This window comes from Symphalangus syndactylus, chromosome 4, assembly GCF_028878055.3.
Source record: "Symphalangus syndactylus isolate Jambi chromosome 4, NHGRI_mSymSyn1-v2.1_pri, whole genome shotgun sequence".
NCBI lineage: Eukaryota > Metazoa > Chordata > Mammalia > Primates > Hylobatidae > Symphalangus > Symphalangus syndactylus.
The window spans coordinates 89,458,545-89,486,158 of NC_072426.2; the positions used below are offsets into that span (position 1 = coordinate 89,458,545).

At 37.3% G+C, this 27,614-nt stretch overlaps 1 protein-coding gene across 9 annotated transcripts in view; it reads right to left on the bottom strand.

The window, feature by feature from the left end:
• CCSER2 (coiled-coil serine rich protein 2) overlaps positions 1-27,614 on the bottom strand; it is a 194,794-nt gene that overhangs the window by 23,812 nt on the left and 143,368 nt on the right. For all 9 annotated transcript variants that reach the window (XM_055275495.2, XM_055275494.2, XM_055275493.2 and 6 more), the window contains 2 exons: positions 25,224-25,310; positions 17,766-17,855 (listed from right to left, as the gene is read on the bottom strand). In XM_055275495.2, coding sequence (XP_055131470.1) covers positions 17,766-17,855; positions 25,224-25,310 — 177 coding nt within the window. The remainder of the gene's footprint in view (positions 1-17,765; positions 17,856-25,223; positions 25,311-27,614) is intronic.

The following is a 27,614-nucleotide window of genomic DNA, read 5'->3' on the forward strand; positions in this document are numbered from 1 at the left end:
GGATACTAACATTCATACCCCTAAGTTATCCATGGGTCAGTCAGAGAGGAAGTCTCAAGAGAGAGAAAAAAAAAACCATATCAAACTGAATGCAAAAGAAAATACATAATTTATAGGAAACAACTGAAAAAATACATAATATGTAGGAAACAGCTGAAGTAGAGACAGAAAAGAGAAAAAAATCCCATCAATAAGCTAAACTGATGTCTTAAGAAACTAGAGAAAATAAGACCAAAATAAACCCAAAGTAAGAAGAAAGAAAAAAAAAAAAAAGATAGCAGAAATCAGCAGTTCTGTGGTGTAACCATTCTTTTGTTTCTTTACTTCTCTAATAAACTCATTTTCAGTTTACTCTGTGGACTCACCCAAGATTTCCTGTGTGAGATCCAAGAACCCTCTCTTGGGATCTGGATCAGACCCCTTTCCGGTAATATATTCCATAACGAACCATGAACAGACAATATTTTGGTCTCCCAAATATCACCTTTTGTCAGGACTCAGAGTTATGAATGGCTTTCACCACACAGCTGCTTTATGACTGCGCTTCACTCTACTTTGAATACAAGAGACCCTACAAGTTAGGAAGGAATATCATCACCCCTATTAAGCCAAAAGACACTACAGAAGATGGATCTTGGTCCCTCTACAACCTTTAGGATTAAGGGTCCCCTTGTAAAGGGGAGGGAGAAATAGAAGCATTTGAATCAGAGCAATTCCATCTTGAACAGGGGCTGAGTAAAATGAAGATAAGACCAGCTGGACTACATTCCCAGGAGGTTAGGCATTCTCAGTCACTGGATGAGTCACTGGATGAGGAGGTTGGCATTAAGATAACAGTTCACAAAGACCCTGCCAATAAAACATGATGCAGTAAAGAAGCTGGCCAAAACCCACCACAACCAAGATGGCAATGGAAAGTGACCTCTGGTCATCCTTACTGCTCATTATATGCTAATTATAATACATTAGCATGCCAAAAGACACTCCCACCAGCACCTGACAGTTCACAATTGCCATCGGAATGTCTGGACCCTACATCATGGGTCCCCAGCCCCTGGGCCACAGACCAGTACCAATCCATGGGCTATTAGCAACCTGGCAACACAGCAGGAGGTGAGCAGCAGGCGAGTTAGTTGAAGCTTCATCTGTATTTACAGCTACTGCCCATTGCTTGCATTATCAGTAAGATCAGCAGCAGCATTAGATTCTCACAGAAGCAGGAACTTTATTGTGAACTGCACATGCAAGAAATCTAGGTTGCTTGCTCCTTATGATATCAAATCTAATGCCTGATAATCTGTGTCACTGTCTCCCATCACCCCCAGATAGGACCATCTAGCTGCATAAAAATAAGCTCAGGGCTCCCACTGATTCCACCTTATGGTGAGTTGTATAATTATTTCATTATATATTACAATGTAATCATAATAGAAATAAAGTGCACAATAAATGTAATGTACTTGAATCATCCTGAAACCATCCACACCGCTCCCACAACCCTCTCCCCGTCTGTGGAAAAGTTGTCTTCCATGAAACCAGTCCCTGATGTCAAAAAGGTTGGGGACTGCTGCCCTATACAGTTTAAAAGGAAGAGAAAACCAAAGTTTTGGGAAATTCTTGTTCCTTTCTCAGAAAACTCATGAATAATCCAACCCTTGCTTAGCATATGATTGAGAAATAACCATTAAAAATAGCCAACTAGCAGCCCTCAGGGCTCTGTCTATGGAGTAACAATTATTTTATTTATTTACTTCTCTAATAAACTCACTTTCACTATAAAAAGAGCAGGATCCTTGAAATGGAACATAGAAAAGTAGAGAAAATCAAGAAAACAAAATGTTGGGTTCTTTGAAAAGATCTGTAAAATTGACAAACCACCAGCAAGACTGACAAAGAAAAAGAGAGAAGGTAAATTACCAAAATCAGAATGAAATAAGGAATATCACTACAGACCCTCCAGCCATTACGGTAATAAAGGAATATTATGAACAACTTCACAGTCATAAATTTGACAACTGAGAAAAAGGGCCAATTCCTCAAAATCACAAACTATCAAAATTCATCCAAGATGAAAGAAGTCATTTGAATAGGTCAATAACTATTAAAGAAGTTGAATTTATAACTTTAAAACTCCCCAAAAAGAAATCTCCAGGCCCAGATAATTTTACTGCTAAATTCTACTAAATGTTTAAAGAACAATTAACCATTAATTCTACACTATCTCTTCCATAAAGCAGATGAGGAGAAAACACCTTCCATAGTATTTATGAGGCCAGGTTTAACTTAATACAAGAGCAGACAAAGACAGTACAACAAAAGAAAAATAAAGAATAAAAAGCATTAACCCCCAGAATACAGATGTAAAAATCTTTAACAAAATACTACTAACTAGAATTCAGGAATATATAAAAAGAACTAAATACCATGACCAAAGGGGGTTTATTTCAGGTCTATGAGATTAGTTTACTATTAGAAAATCAATCAGTGCAATCAACAGGCTAAAGAAGAAAACTCATAGGTTTGTAGCAATTACCAAAACAAAAGTAACAAAATCCAACTCACATTCATGATAAAAACTCTAAGCAATCTAGGAACAGAGGGAAACTACTTCAACTTGATAAAAACCATCTCCCAAATATCGATAGCTAACATCTACCTAAAGGTGAAAGACTGAATGCTTTTTCCCCTTAGATTAGGAAAAAGGCAAGAATGCCCATTCTCATAATTCTTATTCAACACAGTAATGAAAATCCAAGCTGGTGACATAATGCAAAGAAGGGAAATAAAAGACATCAGATCAAAAAGTGAGAACACTGTTACTACTTACAGATGACATAATGGTCAACATAGAAAACCCCAAACTACAGAAAAACTCTCCAAACTTATAAGTGAGTTTACTAAGTTCACAAAATACAAGGTCAATACACAGAAATCAATTTGATTTCTTTTCTTTTCTTTTTTTTTTTTTTTGGAGACAGAGTCTCGTTCTGCTGCCCAGGCTGGAGTGCAGTGGCACGATCTCTGCTCACTGCAAGCTCCACCTCCTGGGATAATGCCATTCTCCTGCCTCAGCCTCCTGAGTAGCTGGGACTACAGGCGCCCGCCACCATGCCTGGATAATATTTTGTATTTTTAGTAGAGACAGAGTTTCATTGTGTTAGCCAGGATGGTCTCGATCTCCTGACCTTGTGATCCGCCCGCCTCAGCCTCCCAAAGTGCTGGGATTACAGGTGTGAGCCACCGCACAGCCCAGAAATCAATTTTATTTCTAAGTATCAGCAATCAGCACAGGGAAAGTGAAATTTAACAAACAGTATCACTTATAACCACCCCAGAAAGAAATCTAAGAAAGCATGTAGATTACACCAAAGAGGATGGCCGAATAGGAACAGCTCCAGTCTACAGCTCCCAGCGTGAGCAATGCAGAAGACAGGTGATTTCTGCATTTCCAACTAAGGTACCGGGGTCATCTCACTGGGGCTCGTTGGACAGTGGGGACAGGACAGTGGGTGCAGCCCACAGAGTGTGAGACGAAGCAGGGCGAGGCATCCCCTCACCTGGGAAGCGCAAGGGGTCAGGGAATTCCCTTTCCTAGCCAAGGGAAGGGGTGACAGACAGCTCCTGGAATATCGGGTCACTCTCACCCTAATACTGTGCTTTTCCAATGGTCTTAGCAAACGGCACACCAGTAGATGATATCCCGCGCCTGGCTCGGAGGGTCCCACGCCCATGGAGCCTCACTCATTGCTAGCACAGCAGTCTGAGATGGAACTGCAAGGTGGCAGCGAGGCTGGGGGGAGGGGTGCCTGCCATTGCTGAGGCTTGAGTAGGTAAAGAAAGTGGCCAGGAAGATTGAACTGGGTGGAGCCCACCTCAGCTCAAGGAAGCCTGCCTGCCTCTGTGGACTCCACCCCTGGGGGCAGGGCATAACTGAACAAAAGGCAGCAGAAATCTCTGCAGACTTAAATGTCCCTGTCTGACAGCTTTGAAGAGAGTAGTGGTTCTCCCAGCACGGAGTTTGAGATCTGAGAACAGACAGACTGCCTCCTCAAGTGGGTCCCTGACTTCTGAGTAGCCTAACTGGAAGGCACCCCCCAGTAGGGGCAGACTGACACCTCACATGGCCGGGTACCCCTCTAAGACGAAGCTTCCAGAGGAATGATCAGGCAGAAACATTTGCTGTTCAGCAATATTCGCTGTTCTGCAGCCTCTGCTGCTGATATCCAGGCAAACAGGGTCTGGAGTGGACCTCCAGCAAACTCCAACAGACCTGCAGCTGAGGGTCCTGACTATTAGAAGGAAAACTAACAGAAAGGACATCCACACCAAAATCCCATCTGTTGGTCACCATCATCAAAGACCAAAGGTAGATAAAACCACAAAGATGAGGAAAAAACAGAGCAGAAAAGCTGAAAATTCTAAAAATCAGAGCACCTTTCCCCCTCCAAAGGAACACAGCTCCTCGCCAGCAATGGAAAAAGCTGGACGGAGAATGACTTTGACAAGTTGAGAGAAGAAGGCTTCAGACGATCAAACTCCTCCGAGCTAAAGGAGGAAGTTCAAACCCAATGCAAAGATGTTAAAAAACTTGAGAAAGATTAGACGAATGGCTAACTAGAACCAGTGTAGAGAAGTCCTTAAATGACCTGATGGAGCTGAAAACCATGGCACGAGAACTACATGACTAATGCACAAGCTTCAGTAGCCGATTTCATCAACTGGAAGAAAGGGTATCAGTGATTGAAGATCAAATGAATGAAATGAAGTGAGAACAGAAGTTTAGAGAAAAAAGAGTAAAAAGAAACGAACAAAGCCTCCAAGAAATATGGGACTACATGAAAAGACCAAATCTACATCTGATTGGTGTACCTGAAAGTGACGGGGAGAATGGAACCAAGTTGGAAAACACTCTGCAGGATATTATCCTGGAGAACTTCCCCAATCTAGCAAGGCAGGCCAACATTCAAATTCAGGAAATACAGAGAACACCACAAAGATAATCCTCGAGAAGAGCAACTCCAAGACACATAACTGTCAGATTCACCAAAGTTGAAATGAAGGAAAAAATGTCAAGGGCAGCCAGAGAGAAACGTCGGGTTACCCACAAAGGGAAACCCGTCAGACTAACAGCAGATCTCTCAGCAGAAACTCTACAAGGCAGAAGAGAGTGGGGGCCAATATTCAACATTCTTAAAGAAAAGAATTTCCAACCCAGAATTTCATATCGAGCCAAATTAAGCTTCATAAGTGAAGGAGAAATAAAATCCTTTACAGACAAGCAGATGCTGAGAGATTCTGTCACCACCAGGCCTGCCCTGTAAGAGCTCCCGAAGGAAGCACTAAACATGGAAAGGAACAACCGGTACCAGCCCCTGCAAAAACATGCCAAATTGTAAAGACCATCGATGCTAGGAAGAAACTGCATTGACTAACAAGCAAAATAACCAGCTAACATCATAATGACAGGATCAAATTAACACATAACAATATTAACCTTAAATGTAAATGGGCCAAATGCTCCAATTAAAAGACACAGACTGGCAAATTGGATAAAGAGTCAAGACTCATCAGTGTGTATTCAGGAGAGCCATCTCACGTGCAGAGACACACATAGGCTCAAAATAAAGGGATGGAGGAAGATCTACCAAGCAAATGGAAAACAAAAAAAAAGGCAGGGGTTGCAATCCTAGTCTCTGATAAAACAGACTTTAAACCAACAAAGATCAAAAGAGACAAAGGAGGCCATTACATAATGGTAAAGGGATCAATTCAACAAGAAGAGCTAACTATCTTAAATATATATGCACCCAATACAGGAGCACCCAGATTCATAAAGCAAGTCCTTACAGACCTAGAAAGAGACTTAGACTCCCACACAATAATAATGAGAGACTTTAACACCCCACTGTCAGCATTAGACAGATCAACGAGACAGAAAGTTAACAACGATATCCAGGAATTGAACTCAGCTCTGCACCAAGTGGACCTAACAGACATCTACAGAACTCTCCACCCCAAATCAACAGACTATACATTTTTCTCAGCACTGCGTCGCACTTATTCCAAAATTGACCACATAGTTGGAAGTAAAGCACTCCTCAGAAAATGTAAAAGAACAGAAATTGTAACAAACTGTCTCTCAGACTACAGCGCAATCAAACTAGAACTCAGGATCAAGAAACTCACCAAAAACTGTGCAACACCATGGAAACTGAACAACCTGCTCCTGAATGACTACTGGGTACATAACGAAATGAAGGCAGAAATAAAGATGTTCTTTGAAACCAAAGAGAACAAAGACACAACATACCAGAATCTCTGGGACACATTTAAAGCAGTGTGTAGAGGGAAATTTATAGCACTAAATGCCCACAAGAGAAAGCAGGAAAGATCTAAAATTGACACCCTAACACCACAATTAAAAGAACTAGAGAAGCAAGAGCAAACACATTCAAAAGCTAGCAGAAGGCAAGAATTAACTATGATCAGAGCAGAACTGAAGGAGACAGAGACACAAAAAACCCTTCAAAAGAATCAATGAATCCAGGAGCTGGTTTTTTGAAAATGTCAACAAAATTGATAGACCGCTAGCAAGACTAATAAAGAAGAAAAGAGATAAGAATCAAATAGATGCAATAAAAAATGATAAAGGGGATACCACCACTGATCCCACAGAAATACAAACTACCATCAGAGAATACTATAAACACCTCTAGGCAAATAAACTAGAAAATCTAAAAGAAATGGATAAATTCCTCGACACACACACCCTCCCAAGACTAAACCAGGAAGAACTTGAATCCCTGAATAGACCAACAACAGGCTCTGAAATTGAGGCAGTAATTAATAGCCTACCAACCAAAAAAAGTACAGGACCAGATGGACTCACAGCCGAATTCTACCAGAGGTACAAGAAGGAGCTGGTACCATTCCTCCTGAAACTATTCCAATCAACAGAAAAAGAGGGAACCCTCCCTAACTCATTTTATGAGGCCAGCATCATCCTGGTACCAAAGACTGGCAGAGACACAACAAAAAAAGAGAATTTTAGACCAATATCCCTGATGAACATCGATGCAAAAATCCTCAATAAAATACTGGCAAATCGAATCCAGCAGCACATCAAAAAGATTATCCACCATGATCAAGTAGGCTTCATCCCTGGGATGCGCAAGGCTGGTTCAACATACGCAAATCAATAAACGTAATCCAGCATATAAACAGAACCAAAGACAAAAACCACATGATTATCTCAACAGATGCAGAAAAGGCCTTTGACAAAATTCAAGAACGCTTCATGCTAAAAACTCTCAATAAATTAGGTATTGATGGGACGTATCTCAAAATAATAAGAACTATTTATGGTAAACCCACAGCCAATATCATACTGAACGGGCAAAAACTGGAAGCATTCCCTTTGAAAACTGGCACAAGACAGGGATGCCCTTTCTCAACATTCCTATTCAACATAGTGTTGGAAGTTCTGGCCAGGGCAATCAGGCAGGAGAAAGAAATAAAGGGTATTCAATTAGGAAAAGAGAAAGTTAAATTGTCCCTGTTTGCAGATGACATGACTGTATATCTGGAAAACCCCATCATCTCAGCCCAAAATCTCCTTAAGCTGATAAGCAACTTCAGCAAAGTCTCAGGATACAAAATCAATGTGCAAAAATCACAAGCATTCTTATACACCAATAACAGACAGAGAGCCAAATCATGACAGAACTCCCATTCACAATTGCTTCAAAGAGAACAAAATACCTAGGAATCCAACTTACAAGGGACGTGAAGGACCTCTTCAAGGAGAACTACAAACCACTGCTCAATGAAATAAAAGAGGATACAAACATGGAAGAACATTCCATGCTCATGGGTAGGAAGAATAAATATCGTGAAAATGACCATACTGCCCAAGGTAATTTATAGATTCAATGCCATCCCCATCAAGCTACCAATGACTTTCTTCACAGAATTGGAAAAAACTACTTTTAAGTTCATATGGAACCAAAAAAGAGCCCGCATTGCCAAGACAATCCTAAGCCAAAGAACAAAGCTGGAGGCATCACGCTACCTGACTTCAAACTATACTACAAGGCTACAGTAACCAAAACAGCATGGTACTGGTACCAAAACAGAGATATAGACCAATGGAACAGAACAGAGCCCTCAGAAATAATTGCACACATCTACAATCATCTGATCTTTGACAAACCTGACAAAAACAAGAAATGGGGAAAGGATTCCCTATTTAATAAATGGTGCTGGGAAAACTGGCTAGCCATATGTAGAAAGGTGAAACCGGATCCCATCCTTACACCTTATACAAAAATTAATTCAAGATGGATTAAAGACTTACATGTTAGACCTAAAACCATAAAAACCCTAGAAGAAAACCTAGGCAATACCATTCAGGACATAGGCATGGGCAAGGACTTCATGTCTAAAACACCAAAAGCAAGGGCAACAAAAGCCAAAATTGACAAATGGGATCTAATTAAACTAAGGAGCTTCTGCACAGCAAAAGAAACTACCATCAGAGTGAATAGGCAACCTACAGAATGGGAGAAAATTTTTGCAATCTACTCATCTGACAAGGGGCTTATATCCAGAATCTACAAAGAACTCAAACAAATTTACAAGAAAAAAACAACCCCATCAACAAGTGGGTGAAGGATATGAATAGACACTTCTCAAAAGAAGACATTTATGCAGCCAACAGACACATGAAAAAATGCTCATCATCACTGGCCATCATAGAAATGCAAATCAAAACCACAATGAGATACCATCTCACACCAGTTAGAATGGCCATCATTAAAAAGTCAGGAAACAACAGATGTTGGAGTGGATATGGAGAAATAGGAACACTTTCACACTGCTGGTAGGACTGTAAACTAGTTCAACCATTGTAGAAGACAGTGTGGCGATTCCTCAGGGATCTAGAACTAGAAATACCATTTGACCCAGCCATCCCATTACTGGATATATACCCAAAGGATTATAAATCATGCTGCTATAAAGGCACATGCACACGTATGTTTACTGCAGTACAATTCACAATAGCAAAGATTTGGAACCAACCCAAATGTCCATCAATGATAGACTGGATTAAGAAAATGTGGCACATATACACCATGGAATACTATGCAGCCATAAAAAAGGATGAGTTCATGTCCTTTGTAGGGACATGGATGAAGCTGGAAACCATCATTCTCAGCAAACTATCGCAAGAACAAAAAAACAAACACCGCATGTTCTCAATCATAGGTGGGAAATGAACAATGAGAACACTTGGACACAGGAAGGGGAACATCACACACTGGGGCCTGTTATGGGGTTGGGGGAGGGCGGAGGGATAGCATCAGGAGATACACCTAATGTAAATGACGAGTTAATGGGTGCAGCACACCAACACGGCACATGTATACATATGTAACAATCCTGAACGTTGTGCACATGTACCCTAGAACTTAAAGTATAATAATAAAAAAAAGAAAGCATGTAGTGAACTGTGTTCTGAAAACTGAAAAATGCTGATTAAAGAAATCAAAAAGGTTTAAATTAATGGAGAGACATACCATATTCATAAATTGGGAGAATCAACATCTTTACTATTTATTTAAACAGTTTATTTAAACTGTGGTACATCCATATCATGGAATAGTACTCAGCAATAAAAAGAAACAAACTACTGATGCACACAACTACTTGAATGGATCTCCAGGGTGTTATGCTAGTTTTAAAAAGCCAAGTTCCAAAGCTCAACACTGTAAGATACTATTTCTATAAAATCTGAAAATAATAAAATTATAAAGATGTAAAACAGATTTAGTGGTTGCCAGAGGCTAGGAATGGTGAGAGAAAGTGAGAATGGTTATGAATGTAAAGAGGTACCACACAAGGGAAAACGCTGTGGTGGTACAATAGTTCTATACCTTAAATATGATGATCGTTACTACACAAGTTATAAAATGGCACAGTTACTACACAAGTTATAAAATGGCACAGTTACTACACAAGTTATAAAATGGCACAGAAGCGTGCACACACACCATCACTAATGTCAATTTCCTGGTTTTGATATTGTACTACAATTACGTAAAATGTAACTAATGTGAAAAATTGGTTGAAAAATAAAAAAGATCTCTACATTTTTTACAACTTCTTATCACTCTTTTGTAATTACACTACAGGCAAACTTTGCTTCTTCCAATGGATACTTTAAACAAAGTTTCAAAAATGCCTTCTATAGTTCTAGTATCTGGTATTGAAAAATACAGAGTTAGATAACTGTAAGCTTATAACCAATAAACCACTCAACTACTATAATATCCATATTTAATTTGTTCATATCCTTAAGAAACAATTCTGTTTTTTCGGTTATTGGTTTAACCTGTATACATGAAAGAAAGTCACAGCACTAATGTTTAAAAAAATAGAAGAAATGACAAACATAAAAGAATTCTTGTGTTGTCATAAATTCTGCATGCCACACAATGTCTCAGCAACACAGATGGCTCCTGTCAACATTCAGATCATCAAAACACAGGCTGTATTCCATGGCCAATGTCTAATATTGAGTTAAACATTGAATAATCTAAAAATAACTGTATGACCAGATCACAAATATTACTTATTTAAACACCAATGTATATGTGATTTTCTCTAAAAATACTTTTAGTGGCATTTAAAAATATAAGTAATAGTGAATACAAATAAAAGGCCTTAGCAAAGAAGTAATTCCCTTTGGAACACACACACACACACAAACACACACACGTGCACGGGCACGTGCATGCAACGTCTCTCCAGAGAAATAAATGGGCTCATTTAAATTTAAAATCAGGACATTTGGCTGGGCACGGTGGGTGGCTCACGCCTGTGGTCCCAGCACTTTGGGAGGCTGAGGCGGACAGATCACCTGAGGTCAGGAGTTCAAGACCAGCCTGGCCAATATGGTGAAACCCCATCTCTACTAAAAATACAGAAATTAGGGCTGGGTGCGGTGGCTCACGCCCGTAATCCCAGCACTTTGGGAGGCAGAGGCAGGTGGATCATGAGGTCGGGAGATCGAGACCATCCTGGCTAACATGGTGAAACCCCGTCTCTACTAAAAAAAATACAAAAAATTAGCCAGGTGTAGTGGCGGGCACCTGTAGCCCCAGCTACTCAGGAGGTTGAGGCAGGAGAATGGCGTGAACCCAGGAGGCGGAGCTTGCAGTGAGCCGGGATCGCGACAGAGCGAGACTCCGTCTCAAAAAAAAAAAAAAAAAAAAAAAATATATATATATATATATATAAAAATTAGCCGGGTATGGTGGGATGCACCTGTGGTATCAGCTACTTGGGAGGCTGAGGTGGGAGAATCTCTTGAACAGGGAGGCAGATGTTGCAGTGAGCCAAGATCATGCCACTGACTCGAGCCTGGGCAACAGAGAGAGATTCCATCTCAAAAAAAAAAAAAAAGAAAAGAAAAAAAATTGACATTTTTCCCACATAAAAACTAACCAATAATTTTGCCCACTTCCAAATCAGTAAAGAATATGGTCTAAGAAAATGGATTTGGGGGACATCATTCATAAGATAAATCTTTTGCCTGCATTGTCTTTTGGTTAGTGTTCCATCCCATCTCTCAGGCAAGAAAAAACAGAGCGGAGTTCTTTGCTGATAAATTTCCATGGTTGCTAGAAACTAGGTAAAATCTGTCTCCTTTGGAAATTATAAACATTTGATGTGATTTTTGTGATGTAACTGTGATAGTTTTCTGCTTTTACCTTTTCTATTTTATAAATATTTATGATGGGAAAATACTTGACTCAGTAAATCTGAGGCCCAAAAACCTAATTCTTTTTTTTTTTTTTGAGACAGAGTTTCATTTTTGCTGCCCAGGCTGGAGTGCAATGGTGCAATCTCAGCTCACCACAACCTCCACCTCCCAGGTTCAAGTAATTCTCCTGCCTCAGCCTCCCGAGTAGCTGGGATTATTGGCATGCACCACCACGCCTGGCTAATTTTTGTATTTTTAGTAGAGACGGGGTTTCTCCATGTTGGTCAGGCTGGTCTCAAACTCCCAACCTCTGGTGATCCACCCGCCTCAGCCTCCCAAAGTGCTGTAACCAAAAACCTAATTCTAAGCACAAAAAGGGTGGTTGACAATGCTGACCATATTCCAATGGCTGAACTTACATTAAGTTACATATGCATATCTTTTATATATACCATAACATAGATTAATCTTTGACTCAGTACTATAATTCCAACAGATCATTTTTAATGTATATAAAATCATCTTTTCTTGCCTCTTTGCTACATATAACAGAGTTAGTTCTTAAAAATATGAGAGAAAATTAGCATTAGATCAAATTGTGCCCATTCAGAATTTTATCTAGTAGGCACCTTTTCACACTGATACCGATACAACAGTCTGTGTATTCATATACTCAATTTTCAGAGTAATCCAGGTCAGGTCATTACATGACAGGCCAGGTAGATCCTTTGGGTCTACCCTGTTCTCCCTGCGTAGAGATTCAAGGGGATAAGTAATAAGGCATTTGAAGGTATGAGTCCAGAAATGTTTTTCTAATATTTTGGCTTCTTTGGTTAACTTTAGGTGTTCAAACAAATGGACTACCAACGGTACATATCATAAGATTTTACAATTTACTTAACGTGCAAAATATTCATATTTTTAAATACTGATGTTAAATGCTTTTAAAACAGTATTGGAAATACATAAAAATAAATTCAGTCCATGATAATGCTAATTTTTAAGAATATGCTTGTACATGGATCTGTACACTATGTTTAAAAATAGTTTCATAAGTTTTTATGTTTAAAATTGATCTTGATTTCTCGCATAACCAACAACCTCCAGCAGTATTCACAGTAATATAAACTATTTTCATGTGAATGATTAGGCATCTTCCATATTGTTATTCTTCTTTTCGTGTTACTCATTTCACCATTGTATCTGGGTATTTTGCCCCTCAGATGAGGAAAAATAATTGCCCCACAACTGCCCCACTTTCCTCTGGAGGTATCATTTTCTGCTCTTACAGCTCATTCTTATCTCTTTTCCCTCTTTTTTCTCCACCTAAATCTGAACGCCATCTTTTTTATTTTCCTTCATTTCTTCTAAAAACTGCTTTTACTGACTTGCCCTTTACTTATTGTTATAGGTAGCTTTCCGTATCCATGTAAGTAGATATCATTAGGTCTAGGGCTGCTTTGTCCAAAATGATGTCAATTAGCTACATGTGACTATTTATATTTAAATTAATTACAACTAAACAAAATTTAAAGTTCTTTTCCTTAGTTACATTTTCAGGTGCTCAACAGTTACATGTAGCTACAGCCTACTACAATGGACAGCACAGAAAGTTGTATAGGACTGTGTCGCTCTAGAGTAGGGCATTCTCAATTCTGGAATACGGTCCTATGGCTGCCCTCTTTTTATAATGCAAGGCTCGGGGGAGTTTATAACACTATATTATTGCTTTCCCAAGCAGAAGATAGACCCCTTACTCCAGTAAGAAGTGCTTCACACTCTGGTCCTCAATGCTGAAAACACTGTTCTTAAAAACTTGTATTTATTTATTTATTTATTTTTTATTTTTTTTTTTTTGTAAGTCTTTTTTTTTTTTTATTATTATACTTTAGGGTTTTAGGGTACATGTGCACAATGTGCAGGTTTGTTACATATGTATCCATGTGCCATGTTGATTTCCTGCACCCATTAATTCGTCATTTAGCCTTAGGTGTATCTCCGACAGCTTTGAAGAAAAACTTGTATTTAAAAACATCCTGTACTATGCCTACAGGCATGGCTTAGGCAGCTCCCTATGGTAGTAGAAACCTTTGTCTTGCGCTAAATGAAGAGCACGCATCAGGTGACTAGCCACTATTCCCTTGCTGGGTTCAGTCTCACAAATAATAACCAAACCAAACCCAAACAGTTTTGATCTTTATCAGTACAGCTCTAACACCAAAAGCACCTGTAGCATGAAAGCCCAATTTTACTACAGGCAGAAAAAAACTCCTAAAATTCTGAGAATCAATATATATAAAATCAATATACAAAAGCTGAGGTTGAATATATGCAGAAAATAGCATGATAAAGTGGTTTTTAGGCCAGGAGGAAGAAAGAATTTGTAAGGTAAGAAAACATTACATAACAGGAATGGTCATAACTGAAATAATTGGGAGTGGCTTCCCAGTACCATCTGAAATGATGGTGTGGGGCACAAGGGGTAGCCCTCCTGCCCCTGTACTTCCTCTTTTGTGGAGGGAAATATCAGGGGCTTTTTTTTAATAACCTAATGACATCAAACACTTGAATCGCACAACCTAACATCATGGCCACCAAGCCACTTTCTGGTCATACTTAGTTGGTGGTAGTATAAGCCTGTATAAACCTTTCAGAAAAAAAAAACTGTAGTAATTTATTTCAAGAACCTTACAAAAACCATCCAGTAAAGGAATTAATTCCTTAACTTGATTAAAGTTAATGCATTTCTTCATTTTGGTTTAGCAAAAAAATCAAACCAAATAATAACAGCAACCACCATTATCACTACCTATGTAGGTTAAAATGCCACATATACAACATAATTCCATCTAAACAGATATGACAGGTGGCACATACACATATACACACATCACCAAAAAAGGCTGGAAGACCATATATTAAATGTTAACAATGACTGTCATTGGCTTGTATGATTTAAGTACTTAAAATTTTTCTTAAGTTGTTTTGCTTCTCTATTTTCTATATTTGCTATAGAATAAATATATCGTTATCTCTCAATAAAAACAGGAAAAGAAAAATCCGCTTTAGAGTACTTCTCTTTTAAACGTATATTTTTTGGCCTCATGTTACTCATAAAGTATTCTTAGTATTCTATTTTTTTCATTCTTTTAATGAGAGGTATTGAATTTTATTATTTCTATTGAGAAAATGACTTATGTAATTTAATATGTCAAAAGATTTCTTTGTACTCACATTAGATTGAACCTAACTTGGTTGTAGAGGAGTTTTCTTATTACACTCTTACTGAAACTATGACTTTTCAACCAAAAATACTTTTTTCTCAGTAATTTAAAATACAAGTATGTGGTCAGGCATGGTGGCTCATGTCTATAATCCCAGCATTTGGGGAGGCTGAGGCAAAATGATCACTTGAGCCCAGGAGTGTGAGACTCCTGTCTCTACAAAAAATCAAAAAATTAGCCAGGCATGGTAGTGCACACCTGTGGTCCCAGCTACTTGGGAGGCTGAGGCAGGAGGATCACTTGAGCCCAGGAGGTCAAGGCTATAGTGGACCATAATTGCACCATTGCACTCTAGCCTGGGTGACAGAGCAAGACCCTGTCTCAAAATAAATTAAATAATTTTTAAAATAAAAGTATGTTTCTATGGATTATCACAGTATACTGCTAAGTCTTCTACCATGCAGTGCAAACCTGGGCACCTGTTTTTTTTCCTCTCAGGGAAGTAAGTCCTTATTATGATCTCTCACTAAGATTAAGCCTCTGTCCTCCCTTCCCAGAGCTATGATCCTTTTCTCTTCTCTACTCCTTCTAGCCCCCTCACCCTCCTGCAACCATTCAAAAGAAAAGCAACTAAAATAAAACTGCTGTATACAAGCTGTGTAAACACTTGCATAAGTCACTTCTTAGTCTTAGCTTCTTCACATGCAGAAAAAGAGTGAGCTTACTATCATTTAAGCACGCTGGGGGTTTCTACAAGCATCTTGAGGGATAGAACTTTATATTTACACATACATTTTTATATTCTTCTTTATATTTACACATCCAAATTAATACAGTGCCTGGCATGAAGTAGTCACATAAATATCTGCTGAATGAGTAAGTGAATGTCTGCTTTTCCTCCTTTCCCCTGTTCTACTATTATATTTCTTCCTCTTATTTCCTGTTGATTCTCTACTTCACAGATCTTATTTGCAGCCATTAAGTGATACCAAAATCCCCTTGGACAAATCTCAATACATTCAAATTGTTGCTCTGCTGCTGTTGGCAGCAAACCACTCTCCTTCAAATGCTCTTCAATGTGCTTTTGGGGAAAAGAACCTAGAACTAGCGGTCAAGAGTCCTAAGTTATAGTACTAGCTCAGCCACCTATTAATTATGGAAACTTTGATACGCCAGTTAATCTCCCTAGCTTTTGCTACCTTATCTACAAAACAAAGGTATTTGGCCAGATGATTCCTATAGTAACTTTTATAGTTACTTTTTTTATAGTTACTTTTGTCTGATGAGGAGGAAGACTAACATCCAGTTTCCAGAACGGTGAGGTTGAAGGAGCCAGAGGTGGTATAAAGAATTCCATGAGGATGGCAAAATGGAACTTATCATGCTTAATGGAATCACCAATCTTCTTAGTAGCACAATTATAAGGCATAACATCCCTATGGGGTAAATAGAGACACCTGGAAAGCCCAAACTTCCATCTAGAAGCAAGGGGCATGGTCTATTAAACAACTGCTGCAAACAGATGAGCTTCCACCGCCTTTGACATTAAATAATATTACATCATCTTTTTCTGTTGGTATCTTTTGCTTTCTACGATTCAAACACAACCTTCATTTTCTTCACCAAGCTCCTTGATTCTTTCAACTAGACTTTCCCACATCCTTTTAACCTTATAGACTCACACAGCACTTTAACTACATCAATGCATTCCCAATTTCTTAAGAAGTACTTATAAAAAGAGGAATCCTTATTTGTCTGTATTTCCTTCCCTAATTCCCCACTTCTAGTTTGAAAGCCAAATATCTGGGATGAAAGAGGATCATCAAACTTTTGTTGAATAAATTAATTCCTACCATTGTATCTCATACAGAGCACACAAAAAAAATACTTGTTAGATGAAAAGAAACAAAACTCTTATAGACTTTAAAGGCTTATGGCTAAGCTTTATAAACTGAACTGCTGATTATATTAGCCATTATATTTCTCTGTTCCTTTGTGTTACTAGGATTCCACTCCTAAACATAAGGCAAAAGAGTCAAGGCTGACTTATTAGGCAATCTCTTAACAAGAAATGTCTACTACCTGGCCCCAAACAATAGGAGAATGACTAATGTCCATATGATAATCCTCTGGCTCACACACATCCTGAACTAAGTTCTGAAGAACTCAGATTAAATGATAGAGTATTTTTAGCACTAAACATGTTTTGAGATATAACATTTTTGAAAAACATGCATGAAATACATAGTTACTTCCTATTTAAAATAAACCATTCCCTAGTTCTGCCTAAAACGTAACTTTTATTGTCTGTATCTTCGTGCATTTATATTTCCTAACACCCTCAACATTTGAGTAATTATAATAAACGTATTTGAAAAGTTTTAACAAAAAAGGAAAATGCTACATCATATATTTTCAAAGTGTCATATGCTGCTAAAGTGGGATGACTGCATACAGGACTGCTATTTCCTTTAAGGTATGTGGAACTACTCTCATAAATACATGCAATAAGAGGAGAGTAGACACGCAAATAAAATGAACTATAGTATGCAGAATGAAAAAGCTATTAAATGCACATTCACTTACATAAGACACACAAGAGAAGCTTTAGGAAAACACATAAACACCTAAGAGACAAGCGAAAATAAATTACCTACAAAAAAATTAACAGCCATGACAGATTCAAAATTATTAGAGATTGCTGTAAAAAGAGTGAAATAAAACATCAAAATAGCAAATGACTGGAGAGGAGGCTAAGAGCAAACGTTACTTACAGGAATTCGTCTCCAGGGTGTTTGGGTATATTTATCAGCATAAGTGCATTTTTCCTCTTTACATTTTTGGTGGCAGATATGCTGAGTTGCCTAAACAAAAACACAAATTTTTACATTGGTTTAATTCTGCATATACACACCAAGACACACAAGAGAAGCTTTAGGAAAACACATAAACACCTCTAAGAGACAAGCAAAACTAAATTACCTACAAAAAAATTAACAGCTATGACAGGAGGTAATCAGGGCTTTTTTAGGGGGTATGTAACCAAATCAACGAAAAAGTCACACATGGCAAAATAGTTCTGGCTACTTTTTTGAAGAAAAAATGTTATCACAGCCAACATTAAGGTCTATTCAGTGGTCTCTCATCTTATTCAGGGAGTAGGTTTGAGAGTCAGCCTATAAGGTTAGAATTTTGAATAATCTAAATTACCCTTGGCAATCTCTTATATTGTCCATAAAACACACAATATATGATTTTATGTATATCAATATAAAAAGTATATGGATGTAGAATATATAGGGATATTCAGTATAAAAAGAATACAACTGCAGAATTTACAGTATTTCCCTAAACTGTCATGGTACTACAGTCACTAAAGCTCAGTTTCCTAAATGCATTTTTTATGGAACTCTGCTGGACATTGAATACCAGTCCACTTGTCAGGATGTCTGTTCTCATGTGCAGTGTGATGAAGCCTCTTTCATGATGTATTGACTTTACTGGACTGAAATATTTTGAAGAGTGTCAGCCCTTTGACAAGATCCATCTGACCATTTCTGTTCACAAATGACTTCTCCACACGATTCCACTCAAAGCACACTCATTTATATAACACAAAGTAACTTTCCCAAATAATCATCACTTTCAAAAAAGATCATGAAAATATTGATAAAGAGAATTCTCCCGGCCAGGCGCGGTGGCGCATGCCTGTAATCTCAGCACTTTGGGAGGCCAGGGCGGGTGGATCACAAGGTCAGGAGATCTAGACCGTCATGGCTAACACAGTGAAACCTCATCTCTACTAAAAATATAAAAAATTTGCCGGATGTGGTGGCAGGCGCCTGTAGTCCCAGCTACTCGGGAGGCTGCGGCAGGAGAATGGCATGAACCTGGAAGCAGAGCTTGCAGTGAGCGCAGATCGTGCCACTGCACTCCAGCCTGGGCGACAGAGGGAGACACCGTTTCAAAAAAAAAAGAGAATTCACCCTTAGTGAAAAGCTAGAAAATAACCACATTATTTGTTAACCTCACTGCAGGTAGATATACTTTCTCATAGGAAACTAAAAAATTCTTGATTATTGCATCAGGTTAAAATGATACATTTCTACTTTAATAATATTTACCCATATTCAAAATTTTTCTTAACTGCAATCAGATCATTCCAATTTCTTTATACAAAATAAAATCTAAAAACAAAAATGTTTATCATAGAGACATATTTCCCATTCCTAAGAAATCAGACAGTCACCGAAACAAAATTCAATATAGGCTGGGTGCTGTAGCTCACACCTGTACTCCCAGTACTTTGGGAGGCTGTGGCTGGTGGATTGCTTGGGCCCAGGGGTTCCAGACCAGCCTGGGCAACAAGGCAAAACCCTGTATCTACAAAAAACACACAACAAAAACAGCCAGGCATGGTAGCATGTGCCTGCAGTCCCAGCTACCTGGGAGGTTGAGCGAGAGGATCACCTGAGCTCGGGAGGTCGAGGCCACAGTGTGCTGAGATTGCACCACCGCACTCCATCCTGGGTGACAGAGTGAGACTCCAACTCCAAAATAACCCCCCAGATTCAATATATAATCAAGTATTTAGAATCTCTTGGAATTTACTGTAATAGGATCAACTTTTAACATATATGAGGGATATATGAGGAACAGAAAAGATAATTTAAAAACACTATCGTAATGAAAACACTTTACTTATTCCATCCTATTGCAATTCCAGAAATTCAGGTGCTCTTTGATTTATAATGGGGTCACACCTGGATAAACTCATAATATTGCTAAAAATGCACTTTTGATTTGGGATTATTTTCAACCTATGATGGGTTTATCAGGACATAATTCCGTCATAAGTTGAGGAGCTTACTGAATATCACTTTTGTACCATCATATAATCAAAAAATCCTAAGTAGCGGACTGTCTACGATTTATTTTCTGTGGTCTATACGCTAACACACGAAAAATAATATTTGGCAAATATATGAGTTTTCCAAAATTTGGAAAATCTAGTTTCTAGTGACATGTCAACATATATAAAATGACTAACCAAATCATTTTCTCGCCATCTGCCTTCTTTATTGCTGACACACTGTACAGATGATCACCTTCTATTTGGTCCCACATTTGGGGAAATGTGTCCTAATCTCTTACCCCAAGGAGATAGATCTTAATTAGTCTGAACCAATGTGATTAATCCCATTCTTCTATGCTTAGGAAGGGACAAGTAACTCAAATCTAGCCAATCAAACAGGAAAGTCTAGGGTATCTGAGAAAGGGTTTGTTGATTTTAAAAACAGACACTGGAGATAATAGGCCCTTAACCTATCCTTGGGTATTACTGTGTGAGAATGTGACACACAGAGCAACAGACATCTTGTGACCATGAATGGACAGCCAATAGGATTCCAAAAAAGCCGATCTGGAACCTAATCAATCATTAGCCAAATGACCAATAAGAAACCACTGAAATGGATGGGACCTATATAATTTCTTGTTGAGTTTACAACTGTTTTTATTTTTAAAATCACTTTTAGTTAGGGACTTTTACTTGGAACTTAAAACATCATAAGATATGCACTGATTTACACTGGGTGATTTAGGGCTTATATATAAGAGTTGCTATTCATCATGTATCCATGGACCAGGCATTAAGTAGTTTACATATGTAGTTCTATCACAACGTAACTATCATAACCCTATATGGTCAGTACTACTTTTTTTTTTTTTTTTTTTTTTTTTTTTTTTTTTTTGAGATGGAGTCTTGCTCGGTTGCCCAGGCTGGAGTGCAGTGGCACGCGATCTTGGCTCACTGCAATCTCGGCCTCACAGGTTCAAGTGATTCTCCTGTCTCAGCCTCCCGAGTAGCTGGGACTACAGGCGTGTGCCACCATGCCCAGCTAATTTTTGTATTTTTAGTAGAGACAGGGTTTCACCATGTTGGCCAGGCTGGTCTCGAACTCCTGACCTCAGGTGATCTGCCTGCCTCAGCCTCCCAAAGTGCTGGGATTATAGGTATGAGCCACCGTGCCCGGCCCAGTACTACTTTTATTATCCTCTAACAGAAGGGGCTTAGGAGAGATTATAGAACTCCCTTCAGAGAACATGGCTATTAAGTTTCAAAGTCAGGATCTGAACTCAGGTCTGTCTTGGTTTTTCAAATATACTATACTGCTAGCCCACTTAACCTGAGTTCCACTGTCTATGTGTCCCCATAAAGGAAATTCTACACTAGCAATTTCCCAAGATTATTCTGAAGAGTCAATGAGAAATGTATCTGAACTATTATTTAACTATGGTATTGTAGTAAAGATAAATAGGCATTCTTAGCATTTTTTTTTTTTTTTGAGACGGAGTCTCGCTCTGTCGCCCAGGCTGGAGTGCAGTGGCGCAATCTCGGCTCACTGCAAGCTCCGCCTCCCGGGTTCACGCCATTCTCCTGCCTCAGCCTCTCCGAGTAGCTGGGACTACAGGCGCCCGCCACCACGCCCGGCTAATTTTTTGTATTTTTAGTAGAGACGGGGTTTCACCGTGGTCTCGATCTGCTGACCTCGTGATCCACCCGCCTCGGCCTCCCAAAGTGCTGGGATTACAAGCGTGAGCCACCGCGCCCGGCCGCATTTTTTAATAAGGTTTGAACAGGTAAACTTCTATGCCTTTCAGTTAATTCTCAGAGCACTGCAATCTGATTTTAAATCAGCATATTTTGAATTCAACACTTTATACTGTCAATGTATTTTTAGGAAGGTTTGCATGCAAACATAGGTTGGAGTTGAATGTATATTTTTTAAAAAGAAAAAAAAGCATAGAAGGCTATAACTGAAAGGGAACTTAGAAATCACCTAGAAAAACCTTCATATTTTGGATAAAGAAAGCACTAGAGAGAGGTGATGGAAACTGTCAGTGCCATTTAGCTAATTAAATTACAAACAAGTCCTTTAATTCCTAGTCTATGATTCTTCTGATTTTTTTCCTATATCAAGAAGAATAGAAATGTAAAAAAAAAAAAAAAAAAATTTAAAATAGGTGATTTTAATTTGATAATGTGAAAAATGCTGTTACTTATCTTTGTTTTCAAATGGGTTGTATCTGTTAAAACTCCCTTGGTTTGAACAAGTGACTTTCTCGAGTTCTATAACTAAACTTTATACTGTTAAAATCTTTGAGTGATTTCTAATTTTCTACTATAAAAAGGATACTTGGCCACCTAAAACTAAGGCATTCACTTTACAGAGATCACTGCTTGCAATAAGAAGCAGTGAATCTTTTCTAATCCTCTAAATTTATGTTGAGAAAACCACACTAACATTAGTCTTTACATGAACTGTAAAGAAAATATCACAAAGTTCTCCTGGTACAGGGCCACAGCTCCTCTGTAATTTGTAAACATGCTAATGAGATTCTAATGTGTTTACAGAGGGAATTTCTAGCTGAATACACCATAGCCTCCCAAGCAATCCATAGGAAAACTAGGCACACCACCTAGAAAAACAGGTGGCAGGCTCTTTTATGACAAATATGATTACTAGGTTTAATATATTGAGTACAGAGAATTTCAAGGTACCTACTGATAAAGATTAATGCTTTCACTTTTCTTTCTTTAGGATACTCTTCAATACTTCTTAAATCTTTCTAAAAATTATTTTCAAGGTAAGATATTATTCAGGACAACTGGTGCAGTCTCTTCAACAAATCAATACAAAAAGAAAAAAAAAGAATAGTTCTAAATTAAAAGAGACGTAAGGGATATAACCAGTTGTGCATAGTCCTAGACTGACTTTTAGTTTAGGGACATCAAGGTACAGGATGTTTTTGGAACAACTGAGAAAATCTTAGTATGGACTAGATATTAGAAGATGTTAAGGAATTACTATTAACTGCTTAGAGATAATAATATAATTTGAGCTATGAAGAGACCTGTTATTTTTTAAAGATACATTCTGAGGTTAAAACTTCACGGCATAAAAAGATTCATCTTTCATTATTTATCATATGTCCATATAAAGTGACCTTTTTCATAAATCTGTCTTAAAGTTACTTTTCTAATTTTACTATTGAGATCCTAGTATTTTTGATGAGAATAATTTTATTCTCTCTCCCCCAATCTTCTACTTTATTTTTTAAGACAGAGTCTCACTCTGTCACCCAGGCTGAAGTGCAGTGGCATGATCTTGACTCACTGCAACCTCTGCCTCCTGGGTTCAAGTGACTGTTCTGCCTCAGCATCTCAAGTAGCTAGGGACTACAGGCGTGAACCACCACATCCACCTAATTTTTTGGTATTTTTAGTAGAGACAGGGTTTCACCATGTTGGCCAGGCTGGTCTCGAACTCCTGACCTCAAGCAATCCACCCACCTAGGCCTCCCAAAGTGCTGGCATTACAGGAGTGAGCTACCATGCCCAGCCTCCCCCAGTCTTTTATGTTCAGCCTTATCGTGCCATTTTCCTTCAGCTAAATTTTTTTTATACAAAGCAAGTTACTGGATTTTGCTTTAGATCCTCAAGGAAAGTCTCTCCAAGACATAAGACTATTGCAACTACTATTATATTTGTTATATTTGGTCTAATTTCTATTACTTTAGTTTTGTGCTGTTTTTAAGTTTTCCTTATTTTTTCTACTTTGTCCTTTTTTTTTTAAATTTTAACTTTTGCAAGATACTTTATTCCAGCCTACTAATAATTACTTTAAAGCATTTCATAAACATTATTATAATTTATCTAAGTATATTTTTAAAAATTAAGAATGTAGAATTATTCATTTGTAGAAGATAAAAAAATTCAGTACTTCTAACTTCCTTCAGCATATTCCTTATGTTCTTCCTCAAACTTATTTAATCTGAATATTTTCCAAAATTAATAGCAACTTAAAATTTTAAAATTAAAAATAATTTTTAATTTCAGAAAAATTAAGGATTTATAAATGTAAACAAATCCCAACATTAGAATGATATGTAATTTACATTAGGTAAAATGGGAGGTAAGTTTTCTCCAACTAGTGGCTCAGAAGTTTATACCATTTAGTTTCCATTTCACCGCTTATTCATTTTAATCTTTATCTCCTTTTGCTTGAGTTATTTTTCAATTTACCTCTCAAATATCTGAAATGTATTAACTGGGTCTGTCAAGACAGTAAAGGTCAGAATTTACCTTTGTATATAAATAAAAACTTGCTTGGATATAAAATATGAGGTTCATAACCTCTTTTCTGAATGGCACAAGACACAATATCCTGTGCTCTGTAATATATTTTTGTAAAAATCGAAGCTTACATAATTTCCTTTGTTGTCTTTTTTCTTCTCCCTGAAAGTTGATTGGGTTCTTGTCTTTGGCTTTGAACACAAACACTAGGCCTTATTATTTTCCTTTTTAATTTCGTATTTGACGGGACCTCAATTTGCAATATTATGCTACTTTTATTCAGATTCATAAATTTTCTTTGTTCCTTTAATCATAATATTTGATTTGTCTGCTCTATTTATTCATGAAATGGATCTCCATGATCTGACCCCAGTGGCTCAGAGCTCAGTATATAATATCCTTTATATTTTCAGTGAGATTAATATTTCACCAAATTGCTTTGTTAGACCAAAATGTGCTCTTGACTCACAACAAAGATTTCCTTTTGACTGTTGTGATTTTTAGGCCATTATTTTCTTTTTATCATGGTGTTTTATATACAAACTAAGTAATAATTAAATTCAAGACACCATACATATTGTTTTCATATCAGACTGTACAATTATTAGATTATGAAGATTCAAACATGACTCTGATGGATCATTCAATAGCATCCACAGGAAATAAACATTTTCTTGGAGTACCCTTCAATCTGATAGTGATGGAGCTACCTAAATCTGAATACCCAGGCTAATTCTGCTCACAGAGAGAGAAAATACCCTGTTCACAACTCACAAGTACTTGTTTCTTTAAATATATCTGAAGAAAAGCCATTTACCCTTGTATCAACAAAATGAATGTAAATTGGTGAATTTTAAATACCCAAAACTGAGGTCGCTGAATCAATGAAGAATTTTCCAAACCAAATACTTAGTATTTAGATTAAAAGTTAAATCACATACTTTTATTACAGTGCATATAATCTAAAAATAATATAAAAGTGCAACTTTGAGAGCCAAAAATAAAGCTAAACTCTACTTCTGGCTCAGAGTTTTATGAAAAACACATTTCACCCAGTTTGAAAAGTCTCTACACATTATACTACAATACTTACAAGCTGAAGTTCTAATAGTTGGATCTTTTCATCTTTTTTCTTTATTTCCTCTTTAAGTTGTTTTATTTCATTTAATAAATCTTCATTCTGAAATATTAAAAAATTTTTAGATGAGGTATTTAAAATACCATAATGAGAGGCATGAAATCAATGATGAAGACACAGTAATGAATAAACTATCTGGTCATTTAGGGGGGAAATCCTCTATTAAAAAAAAATCTAAGATTTCATCCAGTAATGAAGTCTGACATGTTGACAATGAGCAATAGTAGCAGCAACAGTTAGCATTCATTGAGAACTTATTAGATGTTAAAAACTAAGCACTTGCACATATTTAAGCATTTGATTCTACCCACACTCCTGAGGTAGTACTGTAATCCTTTTTTACATATAAGAAAACTGGGACATAGGCCACAGAGTAAAAAAAAAAAAAAAAAAAAATCACATACAAAAAAGCAACTTCAGCTAGACTTCAAGGGATACATAAGAATAGCCTGTGAAAGAAATCAAAGGGCATGAGAAGCAGAGGCAATAGAATAATTAAAGGCACAGAGGCATTTCATGGCTGGTTTACAAATCAGCAAAAAAGATAAATGTGCCTGAAGGGTAACAAGGAAGATTCTTTGACCATGAGCCACTTTTTGAGAAGTACCTTCTGAATCAGAGAGAGAACACCTTGTCAATTGGATCTTTAAGAAATGCCTAATACTTATGGCATTTCCTAATGGAAACCTACTGTCAAGTTAAGCAGGAATTCAGTTACATTTCCAAAGTGTTAATCATTACCCTATAGTTAGCCCATGTTGTTTGTGTATCATTATTCAGTTATCCAAAAGAAAAAGTAATATAAGCAAGGAAATTCAAATATAGATGTGAATATTATCTTTCCAGAGAGAAAAACAAGTAAGCAAATAATTAGGATGTGTTGTAACTAAGCAAAGAATGTCATCTCCTTTAGATACATCGGGAACAAAAACATATATTCTCTTTAACAAAGAGATCAGAAATAGACATTTTACAAAGGCTGGAACATACCACATAAGCATCCCAAACAATGTGGAAGATTTTTAAAATGCTATTATGGATACTATAATTGAAAAAGACTTTATTACATACAAAAGATAAGCTCCACTTGAATTTTAAGTTTAGGAATTATAAAAATTCATAAAGACAAAAAAGATGGATTGCAGATCATGAAAGATACATTTCTAAGAATACATTTAGAAGGACACATTTCTAAGTTATGTAGCAAATATAGCTATTCAAAAGAAATGATTTATATTCAATTATATAACATTTTAAGGCATCTTAACAATTAACATTAGTTAAAAGCTACTGATAATCCATGCAAATATGACAGAGGATTTATATCTCCAGTATATTAACAGCCTGTCTAAACATTTAAGATCATTTTCAAGGCCTCAACAGACAAGTAGCCAGTTCTCACAAATATACATATAACTGGTAAAATGTTGTATTTAACTTGTTGAATAAAGTATTGTTTTATAAATATTAAGTTAGTGGTGAAATACCCAATGTAATTAACCAGATTGCAGGAAAAAATGGCACATCATCAGACATAGCAGTTAACCTTTTTGGACAAATATACAGCTGTATGTTTAAGAGCCATCAAAATACCTGCGCTCTGATTCAGTTATCCTGCTCCTAGGAATCTATGTGAAAGAAATGATCCTAAGAAAGAGAAAACCTATAACAAGGTGTTACCTGAAAGTTAACAAGTTTACAATTGTCCTGTAAGAGGACAACCGGAATAAAATGTAGCAACTTGATGGAACACTATATAGCCATCATTCATGCAGTCACCAGTAGGTTCTGACAGTGTTACACAGGAAATGGACCCAAAAATGAAATCAACAAACAATGTGCTAAGAACATTAATAGCCAGCATGTATATAGCACTTGCTATATGGCAGGCACTGCTCTAAGGATTTTTTTTCCCCACCAAAACCGTTTCATTGTTTTAATTTTACTTTTAATTGACAGATAACATTGTACATATTCATGGTTTACACAGTAATGTTTTGATACATATAATGTATAGTGATTAGATCAGGGCAATTAGCATTTCCATCATCTCAAACATTTATCATCTCTTTGCATTGGGAACACTGATTTTATACATAAAGATAGGCAAAGAAGTGACATCACACATCAGGAATGAGGGACTACAGTGGAGTTCCAAAGGATAAGCACAAGTTTCAGAAGACAGAGGAGTGTGGTAGGCTTGGAATTTTAGTTAAAGGATTCTAAGTGTCATACAATATAATACAAAGGTGAGGGAAAGCATAACACGTCTGGAGAAGTATAAGCAGTGTCGCTGTTGCACATAGGTTCTGATGAATGGTGAGGAGCAATTGGCTAGTAAACTAT